Here is a 25,637-nt window from a genome sequence, read left to right as displayed (position 1 = left end):
TGCTTTTTTGTTTCGTTAATTGGTGAATTTTCTCTCTTAGAACTGGCAGAAGTGGAAGAGTTCCGCGCGTACGTCCGATACGCGAGTATAGTCACGAGGAAGGAGTCCAGGGATACCTTGCAGAGCATCGTCGACGACCCCGTTGTGAGTTCACTTTTATTATTAATAGGGTTTTTTTCTTTATAAAGTAGATTTACGCTCACAATTTCAACCCATAAATATAGAAAAAAAGGGGAGATATGGAATGACGCTATGTAAGATCGGGTACCGATGTCGCGACTTTTTAGCTTGTGTGCAATTCAAACTTTACGCTCTATTATCTACTACCATAACTTAAATATTTTGATTGGGTAGGGCTTAAACCGTAAAAACGACGTAACACAATTTTCAAATTTAACAAAATTAAACTTACAGTCACTTGAATAAGAGTTATATTACGATATTTCAGTATTTTTTAATCCTGGTTCAGCCATTCACCATCAGATGGCGTTTTAGTGAAAGTGCTAGTAGTATATAATAGCTAACTATTAGACGTTAGATGGCGCTGAAACTCATTTTTCGTTACACTAAGAACTCACGGAGCGGTTTTTACCCGCGTCTGCCGCGGGACCGCGGCATCTGTAGACTGTAACAGTTAAGTATGTAAAATTAGTAGCACATTTCACGGCGCGTTTTACGCCTGTAGTGGTGACGGTTGCTCGCGGTTGCCGCGGCGGGATACTAATAGAACCGCGCAGGACACGATCACCTGCACCCTTGGTGGCCGTCGTCGCCCGCGCACTTTGGCTGTCGGTTCAGGCGCAATGTTGTGCAGGCGCACGCAGTGAGTTCTTGCGATTAACTCTTAACTCATTGGAAAAACTTAAAAATTAAAAATCGCTACGTTTAATCTACGAGTATAATGGAATTTAAATATCTTAAATATTTAAAACAATAATACACACACATTTTCTTCAAGCAACAGCAACATACAAATTGACATGAAATTTAAACGGTTGTCCGAAATATGAGTTGTGTTAAAGTTACTCGAAATAAAATGTTTAGTAATAATAATAATAATAATAATAGTAAAATAAAAGAAATCAGTTTAACGTGAATGCTTTTCGCTTCGATATTTTAGGGACTTTAATTACAAATATCATAGTAAGAAATTCAAACATTTCAGTAAAAATTTATTGTCGATAAACATCAGTTATCGTAAATGAACATCACTATTTAAGTCTAGAAATTTCTATGGAGATAAAAAGAAAACATTGAATAATAATAGAAATAGTTACTAAAAATGCAAATAGCCGGTGGAATGATATCATCTCACTGGTTTTAATATTTTTCTTTTCACTCCAATTTTTACAAAGTGTATCGCTACAACTTGGCATTTTCACGTTTTACGAGAGATCTTGTATGTACAACGTTCGCCATGTCACTGTGGCGATGTTTGTACGCATGTCACCTCGATATGATCAAAATGATCATATCGAGGCGACACGAACCACGCCCCCATACCATATCTCCCCTTTTTTTCTATATCTATGCTTCAACCACAGAATAATAAATAGGTACAGGATAAGTGTTTAAAAAAAACTTAGAGTCACGTGTGCCAACAGTACGCGGAGTTCCGCAAACATGAGCTCTGTCCGCCATTTTCGCTTGTATGTACGTTATGGTCTTGTCAATAATCTGGCGCAAAACCTCGACAATCGTGGAAAAAAAATGCCTTAATCGGCTACTTTGAAGTGCAAAAATGGTAGTCGCACCGACTTGTATAATATTATCCATTGTGGTGTTTCATTATCACCATTAAATCTAATTTAATTTTAATAATTATTTCCATTTTTTTCTTTATAGTAAAACTTTTTTGTTATAAGAAACGAAAATAAACCTTATGCTGCTGCAATATGATATAATCGACTTATTTTTGGAGAATTAAGAAATCCTCTCGAATTTTAAACGCTACTCGTAGGCATCAATCGTTCGTCGTCTTTCAGCTATTGACCGCTAGATGGCAGCACATTGGATGAAATTGCAATGTAAAAACGTCGTAACTTGCAATAATAGGTATTGCACTTTCAACGATATGCCAAGAGGGTAAAGCTAAAATTATATTAACAGTCCAGAATTTACAACATCTTTTTAAATTAGAAAATATGACCGATCATTATCACGATTTCATAGAGTGTTTAACATGTGATTGGCTGTGTTTTGGTGACAACGATTCTGATAGTAATTGAGGTTTAAAGTTATCGAGTATACAAACCAGAAATAGAGACGAAATGTCATTTAGTTTGAAAACTATTCTGCCATATCATTACTGTGACAACTGCGCTCCGTTTGGCTAACCCCAGTTCGAAACAATTGACGGGTGTCGTCAATAGGTGTCGTCAACTATTTCACTTCAAATCGACCAGTTAACTTTTGTTGATAATTATTTTTTTCCCATTGCGATAATGTAAGTTTTCGTGACAGCGGTTTTGATTAGAGATGAAACGGTTAGTGTTTTGGCCGGATAACGGATATCCAACGATCACCTAGACCGGATATCCGGCCGCCGGATATCTGACCCAGTAACATATCGCGACCGGTTTTAAATAGAACCGACTTTTACCATTTAATGCAGAAAATCTGGTCGTCATCCACTTTAATTATTGAATATTTAAGTAGGTACTAAATTTACAGATAACTGTATCGAACTTCATTGTTCGTTCAGTGAGTAATAAACAGATTGGTCAACGATCCTGTAGTAGCTGGTTATCCTATTACCTACTATCTTCTTTATTCAATAAATCAATTTATTTGGCGTACTTATTGTGAATTTTTCTCACTTTTGAACATCCGGCGTCCGGCCGGATAGCGGATAGTTACCGGATATCTGTTTCATCTCTAGTTCTGATAGTAATCGTGGCTTAACGCCCTTACGTTGTTTTTTTTTCCCGTGATTATGCACCCTCATAATACAGTCTACCGTTTTTTGTCCAGCTCTCCGAGCGCCTGGACACTGCAGGGCACGGGTTCCGGCTAGCTGTGAAGTACTACCTGCCGAAGTTACTGCTGGCTCCCGTCGGTCACGTCTTCCTCTACCACAATTACGTGCTGGCGTTACTGCAGATCGCACCCGCCTCCGAGGACAGGGAGAGCTTTAAACAGGTAAGTGTTTTGGGATCGCATTCCCCACAGTTAAGTTGGGGTTTGTACAGATCCCCCAGTCATTTAGGGAGTCGTCTTGTTTGAGGCGTTCATGATTTACTACACTTGCCGCATTAAGCGGTTCCACTGTCGGCGTTCAGCCATCGTCGGGCTCTACTAAATGATTCTTCTATAGGAACTGTATAAGTTTTTACAGTAACATTCCAGAGCATACGTTATAATTTCGTTATAGACTGTTAATTGCGCAAAAGTGTTGCCTGCTTGCGAGCAACTAGTGATTGCAGACGATAAATATTCTATCGACTAACGCTTATCGAATAAATAGCCGAACTTGTTTCATTTGAATTATCCTCGACCCATTATTTTTCCAATTACTGAGCACAAGTTAATTCGAATGTCAATTTTATGTACATACATGCCTTGTATTTAGAACTATATTTATGAAAAATACAAAAACGAGACATATTTTTAAGTTTTTCATTTGAATTCAACATAGATAATCAAATCCGGCTATTCTTGTTAAAATGCATAAATAAAAAAAATATCTCAGTATAGCTGTCAAAATAATAATAAAGAAGACAATAACCTAATTAGTAATCATTAGAACGTCGTAACATTCTCCGTTCAGTCATTTTTGGCAAAATTTTACTTTCTTTCTCAATCTATTGATGAAACTATCGACAACAACTACATAACTGTTTAAAATTTTGTGACAATTGGCAACCCTACAAATGTCATTTTACTCAGTTTTCAAAGAAGACAGACTGTACGTTTAAAACTTACATAAAAATTATTTTAATTGAAAAGTCATGTTACAAAATTGAAGACTACGTGTTAGATAAAGATGTATGGAAAGACAACATGAGTCTAGATTCCTCACAAATTTCATTCAAAGTGTATTTCATAGCATTTAATTGAAAAGAGCAACGCATAAAGTTTCTCGCTCGTTCTTCTCAGGGAGGTCAGCGCAATGAACGAGCACTAGCTAAAAAAATGACGTTTTTAAGTGTACTAATTTTACCTATGGAATATATGATTCTTTGAACTTTACTTTGACTACTATAATTAAACAAATTATAGTAAAAAATCAAAAAAATCGTTTTATTTATTTACAGGTGGAATGCAATCTACATCCGATAAAGAAATCACTCATGAAGGCATTAGGAAATGGACCAAAGATGTGAGTTTTGTATAAGTTTGAAATCTTTGTCTCTGGAGGGGCCACTCGGACAGCCCCCCATTGTTAGAGATATTATCTTTATTACAATAAATACATAATAGTTTTAGAATATACGGATACGTCCACACAGGTTAGTTGTTGGCGCTGTACTATTTCAGCTTTCTAATTTGCGATTTCAGCGCCGACGAGAATTGACATTTAAAAGTGATATAAGGACAGGGATGGATGACCCATATTTCGTCTCTATTTCTGGTTATATACGCAACGGAATAACGTCTAATACGGTTTGCCAGAAGACGACGGTTCGATCTTTGTTATTAATAATTATAATTACGATAATGATTTATCCGATACTGCAACCAGGACTATCTGCAGACTACCTTACTCCTTAACAACTTACAATAGTTCATCGAGTTGGTTTTGAGGTTTTTTTTTTAAATTCCGTACAATTATTAATAAGGGCAGTTGATTTAGTTTTCATTTCTATTAGAGAGAGAGGCATATGTGAAGTATTCGGTGTGCTGACTCGCAGGGAAGCCACCCTGCCGATGGCTAGTCGCGCGCGGCGGCAGCAGGCCATCGAGAAGTGCGGCGAGCTGGCCAAACTGGTGGAGAATTGGGACAACCGAGATATAGGCCAGTGCTGCAACGAATTCATCAGAGGTACATACAATACAACTCTTTATAACACAGTAACAAATACATAAAAAGGAAGACAAAAGACAGGTACAAACAGGCAGCGTTATTGCTAGATAGCAGTCTTTACCAGGCTACCTCCAGGATAAACTTAAAGGTAATAATTAATTGTTCACATTTAGTGTTACCGTTTCACGATATAACTCTAAATGAAAATTAAAAGGTATTCAGTAAAAAGCTCTAAATGTTAAACGCTCTTAATAGTATGTAATAGTATATTGTGTATTAACGGTAAATAAGAAATTACCAACGAAGGTCTATTAGAAACCCGAAGCCGAAGGCTGAGGGCTTTAATAACTCGAGTTTTGTATTTTATTATTGTCCATGGTACATACATTGTTTTTCATCACATTTGCGAGGATGTAAAGACATTGTTTATTTCTTGCATGAATAAATATGGTTCACAACCAGCAATTATTGATTTTACAAATCGCGGTTTTTTTTTATCAACAGATGGCCAGCTAGCTATTCTTCCATAAATAATACAACTCGAACTAAAATGTAGCCATGATGGATAGTAAAAAAAATTGCTAAATTTTTATAAAGAAAATAACTAAAGAAGAAATTCTTAGTAATAAATATTTAAGTAGTATGTGGCTGAATTGCAATTAATTTTCTGTTTAGATAATATTTTAAGCGAATGTTTTAATGTTGAACTTAAGTAACCTCCTTGCTTGAACTTGAACCTGACCTATGTAAGGAAGTATGTCGTGCTACAAATAAAAAAGAAACTCCTTGCCGGCCATGTCTGTAATGGGAAGAAAAAAGGCCCGAGGGTTTATATAGGGTTTAAAGTCAAGTTAGCCACCACGCAATCATACTATTTACGAATAAGGGTGATGAAATAGTTATTTTTGATATAAGTGCGGAAAGTTAGTCATTATTCACGAGGCTCGAGGCTTCTTGGCCCGAGCCAGAGGCGAGGGTCAAGACGCGAGACAAGTGAAAATGACAAATCCGCACGTGTATCAAACGACGTTTTTTAATACATTTGGGAAAAAACTAACTTGAAAGTAAAATAAAACAGTATTTAAAAAAAACTCATTTTCGGCTAGTAAATTAAAATAATGAAATACAACCACTGCAACCATTATTTAAAAGTCAATGGAAATATAGTTCTAACGTGCTGTTTTTGTTTATTTTCTGTAATATCGGTCTGTAACCACTTTTCTTATGAAGTCCTGGTACTTTTGTTTAAACTTCTTTGGGAACCCGTGCACGGTAGTGAGATACAATTTATCTGTAATACATAAAACAAATATATACATAAAAATCTCGCCTGTCACCCATTCAGGGGTAGGCAGAGACCTCCACTCGATACGTTCATTATATAGTATTTGTAAATAAATATAAGTTTTAATGACGAATGACTTACGTCACAAAGCACATAAATATTAAATAAATATACAACTTCTTTAGTTCTGTGCTTAAGATTTGAAACAACAGTAAATAAAAAAAAATGGAAAAGTAAAAAGCACTAGTGCGAAAATTCCAACTTTCGGCACGATTTGTAGTGCGAAAAATACCACGTTTTGAGCAACTGTATTAAAAATAGTTTTACTGCATACTTGTTATTCTTAAAAGTTATATTTTTTGTTACAGAGGACACGTTATCGAAAATCGGTCCCGGCAAGCGGATAGCAGAACGACGGGCGTATCTGTTCGACGGGCTGTTGTTGCTCTGCAAACCTATCACTGGTTTGGTTAGTAGTTCTTATTGCTTTGATGTTTAAAAGAGGCAGAAAATGGGAGTGCGAGACGTTTTGTAGTGAGGTCGATAGACGATACAAGTTGCGGACTGAAGACATGGGTGAGACATGTATAGGAGATTTATATAAAGCTGTTGGTGAAGTGGTAGGTGGGTGATGGTGAAGCTGTGGTTGTGGTATTGACGGTGTTAAGCGATAATATATCCGAAAGTGGTACGCATTAGCTTAAAGAGTGTGTATTTACTCCAGACTTGAACGCTCTGAATAGTGCTTTTCGGGTAACATAGATGGCGGTAGTGTAGTTAATTTTTTGCTGTACGTATAAGCGCGTTGCGCACCGCATCCGATTCACATTCGTTCTGAATCTGAGGGTATATCTATTTAGAAAACTCTGTGTCTCTTCGTTAGTACACGTACAGATAAAATGATCCCTGTGCCATTCTTATGTCGTTGATGTTCCACCTATTCGCACTAAGCGCTTTGCTTCCTCTTTACTGATGCTTACGGCAAAGGAATGGAATGCTCTACCGGCCATCTGTATATCTCGAAAAGTACAATTTGGGGCTATTCAAGGCTAGATTGAATAGGCATTTTTTAGGTAAAAGTATTCCATCGTCGCTTAACATCAGGTGAGATTGTGGCCAAGCGTGTGTCTATTATACATAAAAAAAAGTCACCTTTATTTCTGGGATTCGGAACTGATCGACGACGGAACGCGTTTTTCGCGGAAGTTGAAAAGGTTCGACTGAGCCAGCTGCCCCGCAGGTGACGGTGAACGCCAGCGCCGGGTCCGTGGGCGGCGTGCAGCTGAAGCTGAAGGAGAAGCTGCACGTGCGCAAGCTGGAGCTGGTGGACCGCGCCGACGGCGAGGGTGAGTGGCGTCCGCGCTCGGCCGCCCCGCCCTCTCCCCGAGTGACGCCCTCCCGCCTCCTCCGCAGAGGGCCGCCACCTGCTGGAGCTGTGTCCGCGCGTGGGCCCGCCCGTGCTGCTGGCGTGCGCGTCGTGCGCCGAGAAGCGCAACTGGATGTGCGACCTGGTCATGCTCAACACCAAGCCCATGCTGGACCGCAGCCTGGACAGGTGAGTGGCCCGGCCGCGGCCCGCCCCCGTCCCGCCCCGTCTCACGGCCCTCTGCCGCAGCATCCTGCTGGACCTGGAGCGGCGCCACCCGCTGAAGCTGCCGCCGGCGCGCCTGTACCGCTTCGCCGTGCCCGACTCGCCGGACAACATCGTGCTGGAGGAGCGGCAGCACGCCAACGCCGGCGCGCCGCTCATCAAGGTGCGCCCGCGCGGCATTCCGTAGCCTCTAGAGGCTCCTGTCTTCCCTTGACACCTCGAGGTTCCGTTTCATAATCTTCCTCCCGTAATATGCGCTGGTATAAAAATGTCAATACGCAATATGTACCTTTAAACTTTCGCGGTGCATTGTACTAACATTTGGACAAAGGAACAAACGCGTTTACGTACGAATAAAAACGTTTCAAATCGAGGCCGACTGAGCCAGCCCTTGACCGCGGCCAGTGCAACCCGGCCGAAACTTCGGGAAACCTAGGTAGACGTGAAAAATACCAACTCGTATTTAAACATGTTTCTTCCCGTTTCCAAATGTTAGTACCAATACGTAAGTGCTGCATTTAACAAAAGTCATTATATCACGAGATTACTGTGACGAACGCTTTAACTTCTTCAAATTATGTTCACAACCTGTAGAACAAATGAACGTCGGGTCTGCGTCCATTTGTTAAGTTAACGATATTTAGGTTAACGATAATATTACACCTTTGTTACCTTGTTTCCAAAGTGGCACCCTACTATCAATATGTGACACCGTGTTTCCTGCTTTGGCATATTATTATCGATATTTGGCACCTTTATCTCCTTATGTGCATTATATATAGATATATTGGCACCTAGAGGTTAACGATAACATAACTTATAACTCTTTCACAACCTTCTTTACAGCGTGGCACCCTATTTTCAACACTTGACACCCTATTTTAGGAAATAGGATAGGGTAAAGTAGGCTTTTTGGCACATTTACCTTGTTCTGAGACACCCTGCTTTCTTCCCTTAGCATCTAGAGATTAACAATAATATTACTCTTTTACAACCGTCTTTCCAGCGTCACACCCTATTACCAATACTTGGCACCCTATTTCCTGCTTTGGCACACTATTATCGGTATTTGGCACCTTTGTTTTGTTCTGCGGCAACCCGCCATCTTCCCTTGGCATCTAGATGTGTGTCTCCAGCATGGCATTCTATTATCAATACTTGACACCCTATTTCTTGCTTTGGCACACCATTATCGATATTTGGGACCTTCATCTCCTTTTACCATTCATTCATATCATTCATTAAGTCTACAAACGATATTAGAGTTAAATTTACTTTCCCTCCACAGGGCGCAACACTCCTAAAACTAGTAGAAAGACTAACTTATCATATATATGCCGATTTGAACCTCGTGCGAACGTTCCTAACCACGTATCGCTCGTTCTGTTCGCCTGGCGAACTGCTCGACTTGCTCATCGAGCGGTTCAACATTCCGGAACCGAGCGAGGTCTACGACGCGCCAAGACAGAGTAAGTAATGTCATTTTTAATTATCAATAACGATAATATTACAAAAGACAGACAATTTAACAACGATCTTCATGTTCGCAATTAAATAATTTAGTTTTATTTATTTTGTTGTTTATATGATATTTGTACTACCATGGAACAATAATTCAAGTGAATTGCTTATCGCGATACAGAACAGCGTAGTCGGGTATTTAGTACCCTATTGGTACACCAGATGTCGCCAAGATCACCAAAAAGCCATTTCGGCCCCTTCTACGTAAAGTACCACGTCGAAATTGCCAAGTCAGAAATGAACATAACACATGACTTTAGCATTTCTCAGTTTTATTCAGCAAAGCCATCTCTTTATATTATAAAAAATTAAATCTAGTTATAAGACGGAATTTTGATTTCAGTGTTATGGTCTGTAGTGTGGAGATTAATTAGCACTCCTCTTGAGTTTATTGGTCAATTTTTTTGGTGAAATTACTCCACTAATTTGTTATTATTGAAACAAAGATCGAACCAACATCTGTTGCCACACCGGGGCCACCAACGGCAAAAAAGCTTAATTTTTTTTTATTTGCAACATAACGAGGATTCTACACTAAACTGTCACCTATTCTATCGTTGCTTCGATTTAACACAGAAATACTATTTTTTTCTTTTCTGTATAAATAATTGTTAATAAATACAAACATAATAACCGCAGCTTGTTACGTACAGCTTACCGCATATCACTACAAAACCCAATATGACCGACCACCAATTACCACTATGATCACTTACAACTATGGCTTGTCTTTTTCAAGATGGAGTAAAATGCAAGCAGCTAGTGTTGTAGTCGATAAATATTCCATCGACTATCGATTGAATGTTGGTCACGCTTATGCAATAAATAGCTGAATTTGTTTCATTAACTGCCTGTGCAGCCGAACGGTTACCATGCCGGACTGCTACGCAGAGGTCCCGGCTTCGATTCACTTGGCGGGATAAATATTTGTATGACCTACATTTATTTCTCTCGTGAGTATGGTTGTAATTTGTGGTTGTCTATGTGTGTGTCCATGGCACCCGCGGCATTTTGATTTTTAAAAATAAAATATAAGTGCGCTTTTGACATCCATCTCACGTGATGGAAAGTGACGTTGAGGTCGACTATGGAGCATGCACACCTAAATAATGCCTATTCATTCTCACCTTGAAAAGGCCCAAGTTCGCCATATAAATGTGCAAGCGTAACGCTTCGTGCGAATCTTTGGGTGTCCTCTATGAGTGTGTGCGCGTTATTTTTATTATTAATTGAATCATCAGCGGCCCATTAAACGTACAACTGCTGGGCACAGGTTATGACGCATTTAGTAATCATTAGAACGTCTTAATGTTCACAATTCAGATAAAATTGTACCTTCTTTCACTATTTATCGATAAAACTGTCGGCAACAACTGCATGACTATTTTAAATTTTATGAAAACTGGCAATCTTACAAATGTAATTTTGCTCTGATCTTTAAAAAAGACTGACTATTCAAATTTTCAACAAATTTTTCCTATTACCACTAATGACTGTTTAAATTGGCTTATACTCCGTCCAACCTTTTATTTTACTTTTTACATAAGCGTACCTGTGAAGTTTCATAATTATTGACAAGCAACAATAGACAAATAATACAATACTTCATGGACACTGTTTTTTTCGTTACTATAGTGAAGCGACGTGCTCCGTTGTATAGGTTTTGGTACCTGTCTAATACATTATAATGAAATCATTATAATTTGTAATGGTTTTAATATACCACCAAGGTCGCACGTTACCCCATTCCTTAACACCTAAAATATGAAAATGTCAATGTATTAATTCGATTAAAACTTTTTAACCATAAAAACTACCGCTGTTCAAAGAATGAATTGTTTTTGAACAAATTCAAATTACGATTAAAATTTCGAATCGGTAGCGCATTAGGACATCACTAATTGATTAGTAGTCGAGCTGTCAAAAGTGTAATAAATGGTTGGATGGACTATAGGTTTTCGCGATTCCTAGACATTGGAAATATTTTTTTCGGATCTCAGTCAAGCCGTTACCATGAGACCTGTAAGTCGCTCGAAACCTAATAAATAGTAAACTTAAACCGCATGGAACCTGCAGTAGCAGTAGAGTTTGTGAGAGTTCGTCCAGGGAAGTACTGCCACCTTGCCTATTTCTGCCGCCAAGTTCAAAGGGTAAGGGTGCTGGTGAAATTACAGGCACATGGGACTGTAATTTCCCCAGTACTTCCCTGGACGAACTCTTTCACAAGAAGCTCTATTGCTACTATGTGTTTAATCAGGACTACTACAAGAGCTCATTGTAGTCCCTCTTAAAACACCCGAAACATTTTGGTTTGTTTGAAAAAACAAATATACGCGATTTTGATCCGAAAGAATGGTTTCACTCCCAATGTTAATTGACCATTTATGACTGTAAATTGACCACACATTGCAACAAAATGAAAATCAACTACACTTTGTCCACAATTCACTAAAGAAGCCCATAACTCGTCCACAATTGACCACAAATTGACCACTTCCTGAATTTTCGCACGCTATCAGTAACAAGGAGCAAACCGAAGAAGGACGTCAGTCCCAACGCGTCACTGCTTGAGTATGACATAGGTAATGTATCACTGTAGCTATAGTTCATTTGCGTTAACACCTGAGGTGGGCAAGCATCTGGGTTTTAACTCGACGATTTGTTAACTCCGAGTTTAAATCGGGTTAAAACCCATTAACGCCCAAATTAAAAAAATATTTACAATTAAATATTTGTTGTAAATAGAGTTTTAAGTAATTAATAGATTCAGGCGTTACTTTGCGGATGTCCATATTAATAAAAATGGAAGTAAATTAATTTGCCACTCCGCGAACCCAGTGAAGGTTAAATCGTGCAAAATAGCTGCGCTTGCGTTGAACATTCATATCCAAAAAAATGTGTGAGTGAATAGGGACTTGTACACTAAACCGGTTTTAGTTTTTAGTAGTAGTAGTTTAGGTTTTAGTTAATTACCTAAACCTTTATTCTATAGTGAGTACCCGGTTTTATATGTATTTTCTTTCTTTGTAGAAGAATGAAATGACGTAAATTACCTTTAAGTCAAAGTATTTTTTTATGAGTTTCGGCTTAGATACAAGTCCTTTGAGTCTTCGTTTAGTTATCGGGATCCTCAATAAATATTTTCCATTGTAGTTCTAATATATTATTATGTTTTCACGTTCACAAACAAAAAAAAAACTTTGAATTCGTAATTAGTGGAATTTTCAGGATAAAATCTTTTGTGGTTTGATTTAAAATAAGAACTATAGTTCTAACTTTCTTCATCACTATTTCTTTCTTCATATTTTCTTCATAATGTACTCAAAATAAAAATAATCTTTTTAAAACTGTACTTGTAAGTTCAAAAGCCCGCCATTTTGTCGCAGTGAAAGTAATAATAATAAGTAACTACGTGACTAGTGACAATTTAATAATAATAATTTATTTCCGATAATTAAAAAATTCATATCATTGGTTAGTTATACAAACACTTATTAACTAATGTTAGTCTATCTATATTACTTTGTAACTACACATAACACAATAATAATAATAATAACTACTGTTGAACTTCCAGTCAACTTCAGCCATTGTTTCCATATTCGACAATCATGTTTGTCTGATAACACTTTTAGAAAGACATTGGAGCATCTTGGGCGATGCATTAAAGATGCCATCCTCTTGCGTAAAATGGCATGGAAACCGTCTGTGTGCGCCTTCGCGAACATTGCAGATGCGTTGCAGAAATGTGGCAGCCCCATCAGATTTCTAAAAGTATTATTATATTGAACGCGAGAGACGCTAACGGATCGTTGGGTGTATTTCACCCACACCGCTCGTGTAAAAGTTTGGCTGTACGCTTTAAAAAGCGCACTTTGACAGTGTCTGTACACCGAGAAAATCTGCGAGCGAGCATATTCCCTCGGACAATATCCATATCATCTCTTAGATCCGATGTTACAATATGATCTAAGTACTTAAAGTGATCAACCCTATTTAGAACTTTGTTATTTAACCTAATGGGCTTATATATACTTGTTTTGTTCACAGCTGATAGTATAGAGAGCTTAGCGAGTACGGATTCAGAGAAATTAAGCAAAAACACGACCAGAGAAGACTGGAAGCGGTATAGGAAAGAATTTCAACAGCCAGTTAAATTCAGGTATTTATTTGTTAATTTAAGACGACGCCGAGAAGGCTGGACAGTCTCGGTGGGTTTGGTAAGAAATTATGGGAAAAACAGTGAAGGATTTTAGGGGAGATCTTTGCCTAGTAGGTAACTCAATACAGTCGCCGTTAGTTGAAAGGGCGCACGTAATGTTTTTGGTTTTTTTTTTCAAAAAATGTATGAAGTTATTTATTTATTAAGGATTGCCAACAAAGTTTACAACTTAACGTATACAAAACAATAAATACTTATTAATTAACATATAGTTGCAACTTCAGTTATAGGCAACCACACCATGTATATTTAAATGTACAAAAAAAAATCTCTACCGATAAAATGAAATTAAAATTAACAATAATAATAATTAATTAAATTCAATAAATAAATAAATTAAACATAAGCTAAAGCTACAACATTGTTCTTTCCATTGTTATAGCGAGAGAAAAGTATATATTTTTTATTTCATTTCTTTAAACATTGTTTTCTCGGTTTTGAGGTTATGTCATAAGTGCCCTGGGGCAGAGTAGATTAATAAAGATTGTTAATTTATTTCGTGCATTGACATTATAAGCATGGTCGGGGTTTAATGTTGAGCATTGAAGGTACAAGTTTTTGCAATTTGGCATATGAGGATGGTTTGATAATTCTGTTTTGATAAGTATTTGAGATGAAAAAAAAAATTTAATTATGGTTTATTTTTCTACGTAATACCCTTTTAACTCTATAAACCTTGACCAGCAGTATCCCGCCTTCCTAAAGTCATGAAAAAAAATTTTTTTTGTCAAATTCAAAAATGAGCCTGTTTTTCAGCTATCAGTTCTTCGTTTGATGCAAATCGGTAAAAAAATCAAATAAAAAAGTTAAATGGTACCAATTTTGGTGACTACATTGATAAGTTTTGATGTTCTGATTGTAGACGAGAAACAGAAATTCCGTTTTCTTCATTTTCAAAAAGTATATCGGCCTATGTGACTTTTTATTTGTATTTCTTTTTAGTTTCCCTCTAATTTAAAAAAAGTAACGTCAGTTACTTAGTAAGGCGTTCTAAATGAAGACTTAAAAAATAAATTGCAATAAAGTGAAACCGCCCTTGTATCTTGGGAGAGTGTGGATTATTTTCCGACGGTTACAGTATGTCGATGAAGCGGCCATTATTTACTTTTAAATCAGTTTCCCAAGGCGGTCTGAAGAGTTCTCGGGGCGCCAGGGGCTACCTTACATATGATCTTTTCCTCGCAGGGTGATCAACGTGCTGCGGCACTGGGTGGACCAGCACTTCTACGACTTCGAGCGCGAGCCGGCGCTGCTGGCGCGGCTGCGCGCCTTCCTGGAGGGCGTGGACGGCAAGCCCATGCGCAAGTGGGTGCAGAGCGTGCTGAAGACGCTGCAGCGGCGCGTGGGCGACGACGAGGCCGGGGCCGCCGGGGCCGTGGCGCACGTGTTCGACCGCCTGCCGCCCGCCGTGCTGCGCCACGTGCACGAGCCCGAGCGGCACCGCTGGCACCCGCTGGCGCTGCACCCGCTGGAGCTGGCGCGCCAGCTCACGCTGCTGGAGTTCCAGCTCTACCGGCAGGCCAGTAGCTGTGTTCATTGACACCAAGTCTTGTAATGTTTGCTCTTCTCACTAGAACTTGCTTTCGCGACGAACATTCAAAAAAGGTCAAAATTGCAAAGGAACACTTAGTCATCGAGTTTATGTACTCGACATTTATTTTACCACCATTTAAAAAAAATACAATTAAATTACGATTACTTACACTTGGCAGTTGGCTGCATGAGTTTTCGTTTTGCGTGTTTACATAGTTCATCCAGTAGGTTTATTAAAAAATTTAGAGAAGTGGACAGTAATGGATTTTCATAAATACTTTGCAAACCTTAGCCGGGAAGAAGTCACTCGGTCCATACATGGTAAACTTTCCACGTTCGTTTTTTTGAAAGTAATGCAAAGATTTCCGAACATGTTTGAGAAATAGTATCTTTTCTGCTACTGTACTTTAATCTATCAATTATAATTTCATAAGCCTTATCATAAAGTCGCTCGTTTTAGTTCTGAATCAAAATTCTATTGTCTATAGTACTCGCCACTGAGCTGAAAAATTTCTTTATAGTTCTCAGATTGTAACATAACACCGAACGCGCATGAGCGACCCGTGCCCGTTCATTACTATGCCGCTAAACTGACATCCGTTTATAAATTAAGTCGATCCTATTAATCGGTGCGCCTTCAGGTAAATTGTCTCAATTTAAACGTTAATCGTGTGTACACATGATTATACAATCGAATAATCGACCTATAAAGTGTGTTGAAATTGTATAATATTTTCATGCCCCAAATAAAATCCACGGGCCTTTTTTTTCTCCATTATAGCCATGGCCGCTAAGGAGCTTTTTTTTAATTTGTAGCATGACATACTTCCTAAATAGGTCAGGTTCAAGTTCAAGCAAGGAGGTTATTTAAATTCAAAATTAAATTGTTATATATAAACATTATACATCTAAACAGAAAATTAATTGCAATTCAGTCACATACTAATTAACTACCTATAACTAAGAATTGTTTATATTTGGAAATGAAACTGTTTTTCCGGTTTTAATTCACGTATGTTTGTTTTTTCAAACAAACCAACGTTTCGGGTCCTTTACAGGTCCCTTGGTCACGGTTGACTGAGGTAGTACAGTCATCAACCAGTTATGTCTAAGATTAATGCAAACCACCCTATTTTTTTTCACTATAGTTACAAAAGTTATTAATTAAATACCTCATTTTTAATTTTACAATAGTTTCATTTCCTATGTATAACAATTGCGAAAACCTAAGAATTCTTATTATTGGTTTTAATTATTTTGTGTATGCAATTTTTTTTACAATCCATCATGGCTGTATGCGTCTTTGCACTTTTCAACATTTTACTTCGAGTTGTATTATCAATGGCAGAAAAAAAAAACCAAAAAAAAACCCGCAATTTGCCAAACCCATAGTTGTTGTATTGAACTATATTTATATTGTATTTATTTCTTCGCAAATCTGATGAAAAACATTATATTTATCACGAACGGTCAAAAAATACAAAACTCGAATTTTTAAAGCCCTCAGCTTTTGGCTTCGGGCTTCTAACAGACCCTCGTTGGTAATTACGTATTTACCGTCCTTAATACGTAATGTACAATTATTGGTACCGCGGGATAAAAAAATTACATACTGTAATGTTCTGTTACGACTACATTCGATATAAAATTTTCTTCACGTATCGACCCTTCCTACGTAAAGCATCGTATGTCGAAATTGCCAAGTTTACAGGGGAGCGTTTTAAAGTTTTGAATTCACTGGAATGAGCATAACACGTGACTTGTATTTCTCAGTTTTATTCGGCAAAACTCATATAGAATATTGTAAAATATCCTAGATATCGGTTAGATGAAAAACCACAATTTATTTTATCATTTTACAATTTAATTTAGCATTTCTATGCTAAAGTCACGGTGTTATACTCATTTTAGTGAATTGAAAACTTAACGCTCCCCTGCAAACTTGTCAATTTCGACATACGATACTTTACGTAGGAGGAGTCGGTGTGTACAGTTTTCTAATAAAGCGACGTTGAAACAAAATGCACGCGCGTATAATAATTGCCGCTAGAGTAATCCTTTCATAATTACAGGTGAAACCTTCGGAGCTGGTGGGCGCGGTGTGGACGAAGGAAGACAAGGAGAAATCCAGTCCCAATTTGCTCAAGATCATTAAACACACCACTAATGTGAGTGCACTGTAATAGCATTCTTCTGCGGACTGTCAAATGTGACATTTTTGTCATGATTGGAAGACGCACGATCTTACAAGTTTCGAAGACGAATTGACTGATACTGCATTCGTAAAAATTTGGTGGGTAGTTGAAAAGCTACGGCTATGAGAGGACGTCCACTTACGTCCTTTTTTAACCGATTTAAAAAAAAGAAAATTTTTTTTTGTTGTATGTATGTTACGCGATCTGTGAACCCATTCTGATGATCATTTTTTTTTGTTGGAAAGAGGGTACCTCGGTACTGGTCCCATGAAGAAAATATTCGCCCTCTAAGGGTGGCAAACTAGGGGATGAATAACTTTTGAGGTCGGATTTTTTTAGTACTCTATACTGAGATTATTCACTGTCATATCGCCATAGTGTTATAATGTTTACTTCGTAATTGGATAAACAATGTTTTTTTTTGCTGAATAGTTCACCCGGTGGATGGAGAAATGGATTGTTGAAAGCGAAAACCAGGATGAGCGAATTGCTGTGGTGTCCAGATTTCTGGATGTCGCTATCGCGTTGAGAGACTTGAACAACTTTAACGGCGTGCTGGCCGTCGTGGCCGCCTGCGGCAGTGCCTCGGTGCACCGCTTGAAGACCACGTTTTCGGTGAGTCATCAGCGAAACGAGATTTATTATTAAGAGCTATTGACACATCGACGCATCCTACGTAAAGTATCGTATGTCGAAATTGCCAAGTTTACAGGGGAGTGTTTTAAAGTTCTCCGTTTCATTCGGCAAAGCTTGTTACTCACATAGAGTGATCATCTAATAGATCATCTAACCGATATCTAGGATTTTATGATATTCAACGTGTGTAACGAGATTTGCCGAATAAAAGTGAGAAATCTAAAGTCACGTGTTATGCTTCTTTCAGTGAATTCAGAACTTTAAAAGGCTCCGCTGTAAACTTGGCAATTTTGACATACGATACTTTACGTGGGAGGGGTCGACATTAGCTTTATTTCAGAATATATTGTTTTATAATCGAAATTGGAACCATTTGAAAATTTTTTTTTTTATAATATCCAGTGACGGGCTGAACAAGTCGTGTGCTTATTGGTAAGCTACACACCTGTCCATAATAGTTGCAGTGCCACTCAGAGCTTTAAATTGCAAGTGTCTGAGGGGCACTGCCACTGCGCCCGTCACCCTGAGTTCGATCAGCAATGTTTCTGCCGCGAAGCAGCAATGTGAGCATTACTACATTCCGGCTTTGAAGGGTCAGGATGCTGGTAAAAATTACAGGTACGAGAGACTTGTCAACTTATTCTCAGGGTGACGGGCGCAGTGGAAGTTTCCTTGAGATCTTTGCGATTTAAAGCTATTAAGTGGCACTGCAACTGTTATGGACAGACGTGTCGCTTACCACCAGGCGCACGACATGTTCGTCCCATCACTTGATATTACAAATAAAAAAAAGTCTTTTCTGCATACTTAGACCATCTTTTATTAGGCTAAAAACCACAATAGCTTACAGCAACTATTGGTGTTGGCCCTTAGTTTGAATCAGATGGATCTATCACTGCACTAAGGGGTGGCAAACTAGGGGATGAATGACTTTTGAGGTCGGTTTTTTTAGATTATAATAAACTTCGTTTATTTTTGCAGCTCGTCTCCGTACGCCATTTGAAGGCATTGGAAGAGTTCCGGGAATTGAATAACGACCACTTTCGAAGGTATCAGGAGAGGCTGCGGTCCATCAACCCGCCTTGCGTGCCCTTCTTCGGCATGTACCTCACCAACATTCTGCACATCGAGGTCGGCAACCAGGGTGAGGCAATTTCTCTTCATCATCATCTAAATCTACCTCTGAACTTGTAAGGCTTGAATTTAACGAAGTGACCTTGACAAGGTCTTCTAGCACTTCTTTTTTTTATAGAAAAGGGAACCGGACAACAAAAGTATTTGAAATTGATCATAAAACTAAAACCTTCATTTACTACCAAACATTTTTCCGGACTTAAATCGCGTATATTTGTTTTTTCAAACAAACCGACGTTTCGGGCCCTTTACAAGTCCAATGGTCACGGTTGACTGAGGTGGTGCAGTCTTCAACCAGTTATGTCTAATATTGATGCAAACCACCTTATTTTTTCACTATAGTTACTATAGTTGTTAATTAAATACCTTATTTTTAATTTTACAAAGAAAACATTCCAATTTACGCTATATTAAGTTTTACAAATTATTTTATCGAATGAATTTTTATTAAGTTCAATTTATTATTAATTATTAATAGAAATTAGAATAAACTAAAACATATTAATTAGTACTGCAGTCTTATGTCTGTTTGGGATTTTTTATTAGAGGAAATACTGGATCCCAAACTGGTGGTACGGAGAAACCATCTTCCCTGTTGAAATTAGGATGTTTTTTAATTTCAATGGCCTCTCGCAGCATCCTGGGTAGATAACGGACTTCTTTTGCAAGGACCTGGGGTTTGTCAAACTTCATTGAATGTCTAGGTTTATCCATGACATGCTCGCAGACTGCAGACTTGTTATAAATATTTGAATAACATATTTTAATCTCATTTAAAAAAATGCCGCGCAAACGGCACTACTTGTCAACTCGGAACACGTGACGTCATTGGTAAGTAAACTACAGAATTTCTCGTATTGATTTCCTCAATCCAACTTTTTCACACCTTTTAGTTAAAAAGCGATTAAACAAAGAAAAAACACAATGTAATAGTGACGTATCTTTATTTATCTACATATACTGTTGGGTAATTTTCTGAAAAATTTGAAATAGTAGAATTTTTTCCGGAAAAAATCTGAAAAGTAGGAAAAATATAATTTGGAAGGCTCATATTATGTTTTACGTTTAGAAATATCTTTTGAAGTTTTATTTAGCGTGAATAATATCCGGAAAATATTTATATTTTTGAAAAAATATGATTTTTTCAAACTCTCTACCTACGTATGACGTCACGTGTTTGCACAACAGAAAAGAAATTACAATTTGAATTTTCTTATTACATTTTAGATTTTATTCTGATCATTGTTTTTTTAACTGCCTCCGTGGCCGAACGGTTACCATGCCGGACTGCCACGCAGAGGTCCCAGGTTCGATTCCCGGGCCGGGAGAAATATTTGTATGGCCTACATTTATTTCTCTCGTGAGTTTGGGTGTAATTTGTGGTTGTCTATGTGTGTGTCCATGGCACCCGCGACACAGGGCTTCCCTAGTGCGGGGCTATGTTGAGTGTGAGCGTTATAGTGTGAGCGTTATTGTCCGATTATCTATTAGACAAAATATAAACGAAGAAACAGTGATAGTAAACCTATTTTTTTCAGGCAACAAATTGCACTAAATCAAAATGACAAATGACACGATAATGTTTGGAACCTTTGTTATTATTTTTATAGTCCTAAAAAGAAGGATGGCGAAAGCTGCCCCAATAACGACGAAGAGCCGTACATGGACATTGCTAGTATAATTTTGCGTTTTAGTTTATGCCTAGTCATATTTTTGTATATTTTTAGAAGTCGAGAATGAAAAAATTAGTAAGTATTTTAGAATAGATGCAAGAACAGGTAACGTGTCATTTAAGCATGATTGAATGTTTACTTATTTGAAGTATTGGTTATTTTATAGTACACACATAAAACATTAAAGCTATAAAATACCTAATGAAGTAATCAGTTAAACAGTATTGACATAAAGCAAAAAATAAAACACAATGTGACAAAAATACATATTTAGACAATATTTAAATGAGATATAATGATAGTTGCAAAGGAACGTTTTGACAAGAGACCTCTTGCCAACGTCAATGTTACATTGATATTGAGAACAGAGTGATCATTTGTGGCAGATTTCTGCCATTTGGGCAGATTTAATTTTTATTCATTTTCATTGCTGCAGAACATGATAATGATGGTTTGGCAGATTGGGGAATATTCGGGAAGTTCTTTATTATTTTTGGGAACGAACTGAAAACTTGTTTCCTGCTACTACGAACAAACATCTGAAGCGAAATACGGGACAATATTATAAATATAACCTATATCAACTTTATAAACCCAGCTTCTACAGGCTGTATTCAATTAGCTTTTTTAATGCTTTGTGACACGGGATGTCGCTATCCTTCTTTTAAAATATACAGTGTAAATCGAATTTAATGATACAAATAAAATATTAATTTTGAATTAATTCGTCCACAGACTATCTACCGAACTCGGAACTGATCAACTTCTCGAAGCGACGGAAAGTTGCCGAGATCACTGGAGAAATCCAGCAATACCAGAACCAGCCATATTGCCTTACCGTCGAACCTAAGACCAGAGTGAGTGTTGGTTTTAATAATTTTGTTATTGTATAAAAAATACACAATTAAAAAACTACAATATCTATATATACAATATCAATAACTATAAAATTACATTTGAAATCGTCACATAGATTAAACACGACTACATGTTTGTCTTTTGTTTCCAAGATAGTGTAAAATAACAATATTATGTAAAAAAAGATTGCCACCTTACAAGCAGCTAGTGATTACAATTGATAAATTTAAAATGTTATCGACTATCGACTGAATATTGGTTACGTTTACGCAATAACAGCCGAACTTCTTTTATTTAAATATAAATCGAGATTCAAGACGTAAAAACTAAAAACTGATAACGTAAAACGTACCAATTAATAACCTATCCTCAGTACAGAGTACTAAAAAAACCGACCTCAAAAGTCATTCATCCCCTAGTTTACCACCCTTAGAGGTCGAACATTTTCTTCAAATTTAAATGGGACCACTTCTGAGGTACCCTCTTTCCAACAAATAAAGAATAATCAAAATCGGTTCACAAATGGCGGAGTTATCGCGTAACATACATACAAAAAAACATACAGTCGAATTGGGATCCTCTTTTTTTAAAAAATGGACGTCGTATTGGAATAATAAGCTCGTACGTAGCTTTACGAATTAATTTTAATTATTGATGAAACAGATCTCCGCTTCTGTTTCCGTAACTGCGGAACTTCGGCACACTTTTGCACATCTTTTCTCGTTTCTGCTTTCTTAACTTTTATAACGTAGCTTTAAACGGAAGTTTACAATGCTCGCGACGGATCAGGCTCGTGCGCGGTTTGCTTGACGGTGGTGCGTGCATTTTTTAGCAGTTCTGTGATGTCAACCAAAAACAAGCCCTGTTTAGAATTATGGCCTTGAGATCTCTATAGCATTTGCACTTCCGCATCTGCTTTCGTTTCCGCTAAGATTTGGTTTTGACATCTGTTTCCGTTATGACTCTTCCCTTGCATCCCTAATTTCAATACCAGTGAGGCAATTGTCAAAACTCCGAAAAAAGGCGATAATGCAATGATTAATCATTAGAACGTTATAACGTTCACTATTCATGCATTTCAGTAAAATTTTATTTTCTTTCACAATTTATCGATAAAACTGTCGACAACAACACATAACTGTTTCATTATTTATATTTATTATTATTATCGGTAGGAGAGAACTTAAATCTCCTGCGACTGTGATAAATTATTCTCTTCGAGTCCTAGAAGTGCTGTGTATCCACCACACCACAAGCAATTGTCTGGTTGTACAGGCATTCCTGGAGTCGCTGGATCCGTTCCCCGGCATGGACGAGAAGGAGATCGCCGACTACCTCTACCTCAAAAGCAACGAGATTGAACCACGGAACCAAGTCAAGCCGATGCCTAAATTCGTAAGTCTTCTCTCGTCTGTACATTCCACCACTGGGCACGGGTTTGGGATTATAGTTTATTTATTTCCAACCTAATGCGATGATGTAAACAGCAAATTTTTCTTATTGACCTTTAAGAGTCTGTACAACTTCAAATCGCTTTGGTTGATTCTGCATAACAGTGGAAGTGTCAGATCAACCATTTTGGAAAAAATATGTAGTAAAATTGAGAATATACACTGATTACAATAAAACACGATTCCTGAAAATTTTCTTGATAGAAATTGAAAAAACAACAACCATACCTTCGTATGTGTGTGTAACTAAGTTTCGAGCGGATAATAGATATTTTTATCTAATTCAAAGATTGTATATGAAAAGTTGTATGAATTTTAAATGTATCATGAATTCCTCCAATCGCGTATACAATAAAAGTATAAGTTTTGGCTGCCAATTTTGCGAATATCGTAATAAACTATTATTTCGCCCTACCAACGCCATCTATTGGCTATTAGATTACGTAAAACAGTCCCCCCTTAAACTTGCCTCGAAATTTTACAAGAAAACCACTATTCAGTAAGTACTTCACATATACTTATTATTAACTGCCTCCGTGGCCGAACGGTTACCATGCCGGACTGCCACGCAGAGGTCCCAGGTTCGATTCCCGGGCCGAGAGAAATAGTTGTATGGCCTACAATTATTTCTCTCGTGAGTTTGGGTGTAATTTGTGGTTGTCTATGCGTGTGTCCATGGCACCCGCGACACAGGGTTTCCCTAGTGCGGGGCTATGTTGAGTGTGTGCGTTATTTATTTATTTATTATTATTATACTAATGATTTTTTTTATATCAACTGAACTAAATAGAACTTTATATATATACATTACGAATTAATACGGGAATAATTTGAATTTGATCTAAGGTAGTATCCATTGCAAGCGTAATAAGTATTTAATTATTATGATAATTTAATAACAGTAAGTAAAGTAGAGCTCCTTGTGAAAGAGTTCGTCCAGGGTGGTACTGCCACCTTACCTATTTCTGCCCCCAAGCAGTAATGTCAGCATTGCTGCGTTCCGGTTCCTAAGGGTAATTAGGTGCTGGGGGCCTACTATGAGCTTATAACCAACCAGCCGAGTACCATTCAATTCACTGGACAAACTGAATTGCTTAAATTCGTATCATGACCTACACAAAGTTGAACGGGAATGGCTTGGCAGGATGATGAGTTTTACTTTTTAAACGTTAATTATTGTCTCTGGCTGGAGCGAGATGGAACTACATACTAAATCATATGAAATAAGTAGACAGATGTACGATCCTGGGAGCGTTCAAGCGCTATTTATAGATTGTGTTCAAACTGAGAATAATTATATTTTTTTGTTAATTTTATTATTAATTATACTTATTACGTTATTTTGTAATATCGGCAACTTTTCAATCATGCTTTACAATTTGTCGTACGACATAATTACATGTCATGTCTAGTCATTGTCATTGAAATTAATAACATGAGTTTGTGATTTGATAACATAATTGGAACGTTTCTTGTATTCGTACATTTTCATTGATTGCATTAAAGTCAAATTTGGCACTGTTTAAAAGTTATTTTCGGTCAATAAAATTATTAAAATTCCATTTAAAAATTGCAATAACATTCATGCCAATAATTTATCAACAATTTTATCAAAAGCTTGGGAACTTGATCTAAAATTTTCAAAAAACGCTCAATAGTTATAGGTGTAATAGAATCACAAGGCATTAAATATTAGAAAAATCGAACGACTGTCACCAATGGCAATTCAAAATATTACTTGTGTCTGCTAAACTTTTTTCACTATAAAATAACGATTTTGTAGGATAATTACTGAGATTCGCCTCCAATCTCAAGCAAAAAACATTGCAATAATGTTTATATCGCAAAATCAGCGATGAATTAGGTGCATCTAAGTCACAAATCACGATTTAGAAGCGGGTCTCAAATCTTGCCGATTAGTAGGAGTAAATAAACTTGATCTTTGAATTTTAAACGATGCCAAATCAATGTATGTAGTACCAATGTAATTTTTGCTGGTACAGATCGGCAAGACTACAGTGTGTAGACTACAGAGTGGTAAAAAAGAGATAAATGGCTTAAATGCCTGAAGTAATGAGTTACTTCAAACTAATAAAAAACAATCTTATCACCCACAATGTAATTGATAAATTTTTGTTTAATTTTAAAATGTGTCAGAAATTACTTACCTTTCTCGCACACAAATTCATACAGATCTTAAAACATGTATGAGGTTAGATCAATTTTGGTCAATTAAGATATATGAAGTATCTATCTATCTAATCTATAATAGTATTTATTTATTGACAATTGGCTATATAACCTAAAAAGATAACAATTACAAATAATAAAACTTAACGAAATTTCTTAAAAATGTAACGAAATCTAAAAAAAAGTAGTCACGGGGTAACTTTTTTTGAATTGCTTATTCTTACAGATTTGCATGGCAAATGGTACGTCTTGATACGATTTTGCTATAAAAGAAAAGGTGAACGGATTTCGAATGGAGAACGTAGACTGCATGAACAGTGAATTGTTTTTGTGAGGTCATAGTACGAATTTGACAGGCAATCCCACTTACAGGCTTAAATAG

General features: G+C 37.2%; 1 protein-coding gene across 1 annotated transcript in view; it reads left to right on the top strand.

Annotated features, from left to right (window-relative positions):
* Window positions 1-18: 18 nt before the first annotated feature.
* Window positions 19-25,637, top strand: part of LOC113228366 (protein son of sevenless-like) — a gene marked incomplete at its 5' end in the record, with an annotated part of 58,237 nt that continues 32,618 nt past the window's right edge. The window contains 16 exons of the mRNA XM_026461639.1: window positions 19-144; window positions 2,974-3,141; window positions 4,257-4,321; window positions 4,854-4,984; window positions 6,620-6,720; window positions 7,492-7,597; window positions 7,665-7,806; window positions 7,867-8,005; window positions 9,131-9,311; window positions 13,414-13,525; window positions 14,771-15,104; window positions 17,191-17,286; window positions 17,746-17,928; window positions 18,931-19,093; window positions 21,492-21,613; window positions 22,890-23,009. Coding sequence (XP_026317424.1) covers window positions 19-144; window positions 2,974-3,141; window positions 4,257-4,321; window positions 4,854-4,984; window positions 6,620-6,720; window positions 7,492-7,597; window positions 7,665-7,806; window positions 7,867-8,005; window positions 9,131-9,311; window positions 13,414-13,525; window positions 14,771-15,104; window positions 17,191-17,286; window positions 17,746-17,928; window positions 18,931-19,093; window positions 21,492-21,613; window positions 22,890-23,009 — 2,289 coding nt within the window. The remainder of the gene's footprint in view (window positions 145-2,973; window positions 3,142-4,256; window positions 4,322-4,853; window positions 4,985-6,619; window positions 6,721-7,491; window positions 7,598-7,664; window positions 7,807-7,866; window positions 8,006-9,130; window positions 9,312-13,413; window positions 13,526-14,770; window positions 15,105-17,190; window positions 17,287-17,745; window positions 17,929-18,930; window positions 19,094-21,491; window positions 21,614-22,889; window positions 23,010-25,637) is intronic.

The sequence above is a fragment of the Hyposmocoma kahamanoa genome, unplaced genomic scaffold, assembly GCF_003589595.1.
Source record: "Hyposmocoma kahamanoa isolate Upper Pololo Valley unplaced genomic scaffold, ASM358959v1 228, whole genome shotgun sequence".
Taxonomy (NCBI): Eukaryota; Metazoa; Arthropoda; class Insecta; order Lepidoptera; family Cosmopterigidae; genus Hyposmocoma; species Hyposmocoma kahamanoa.
This window is presented reverse-complemented; position numbering and strand designations above follow the sequence as displayed.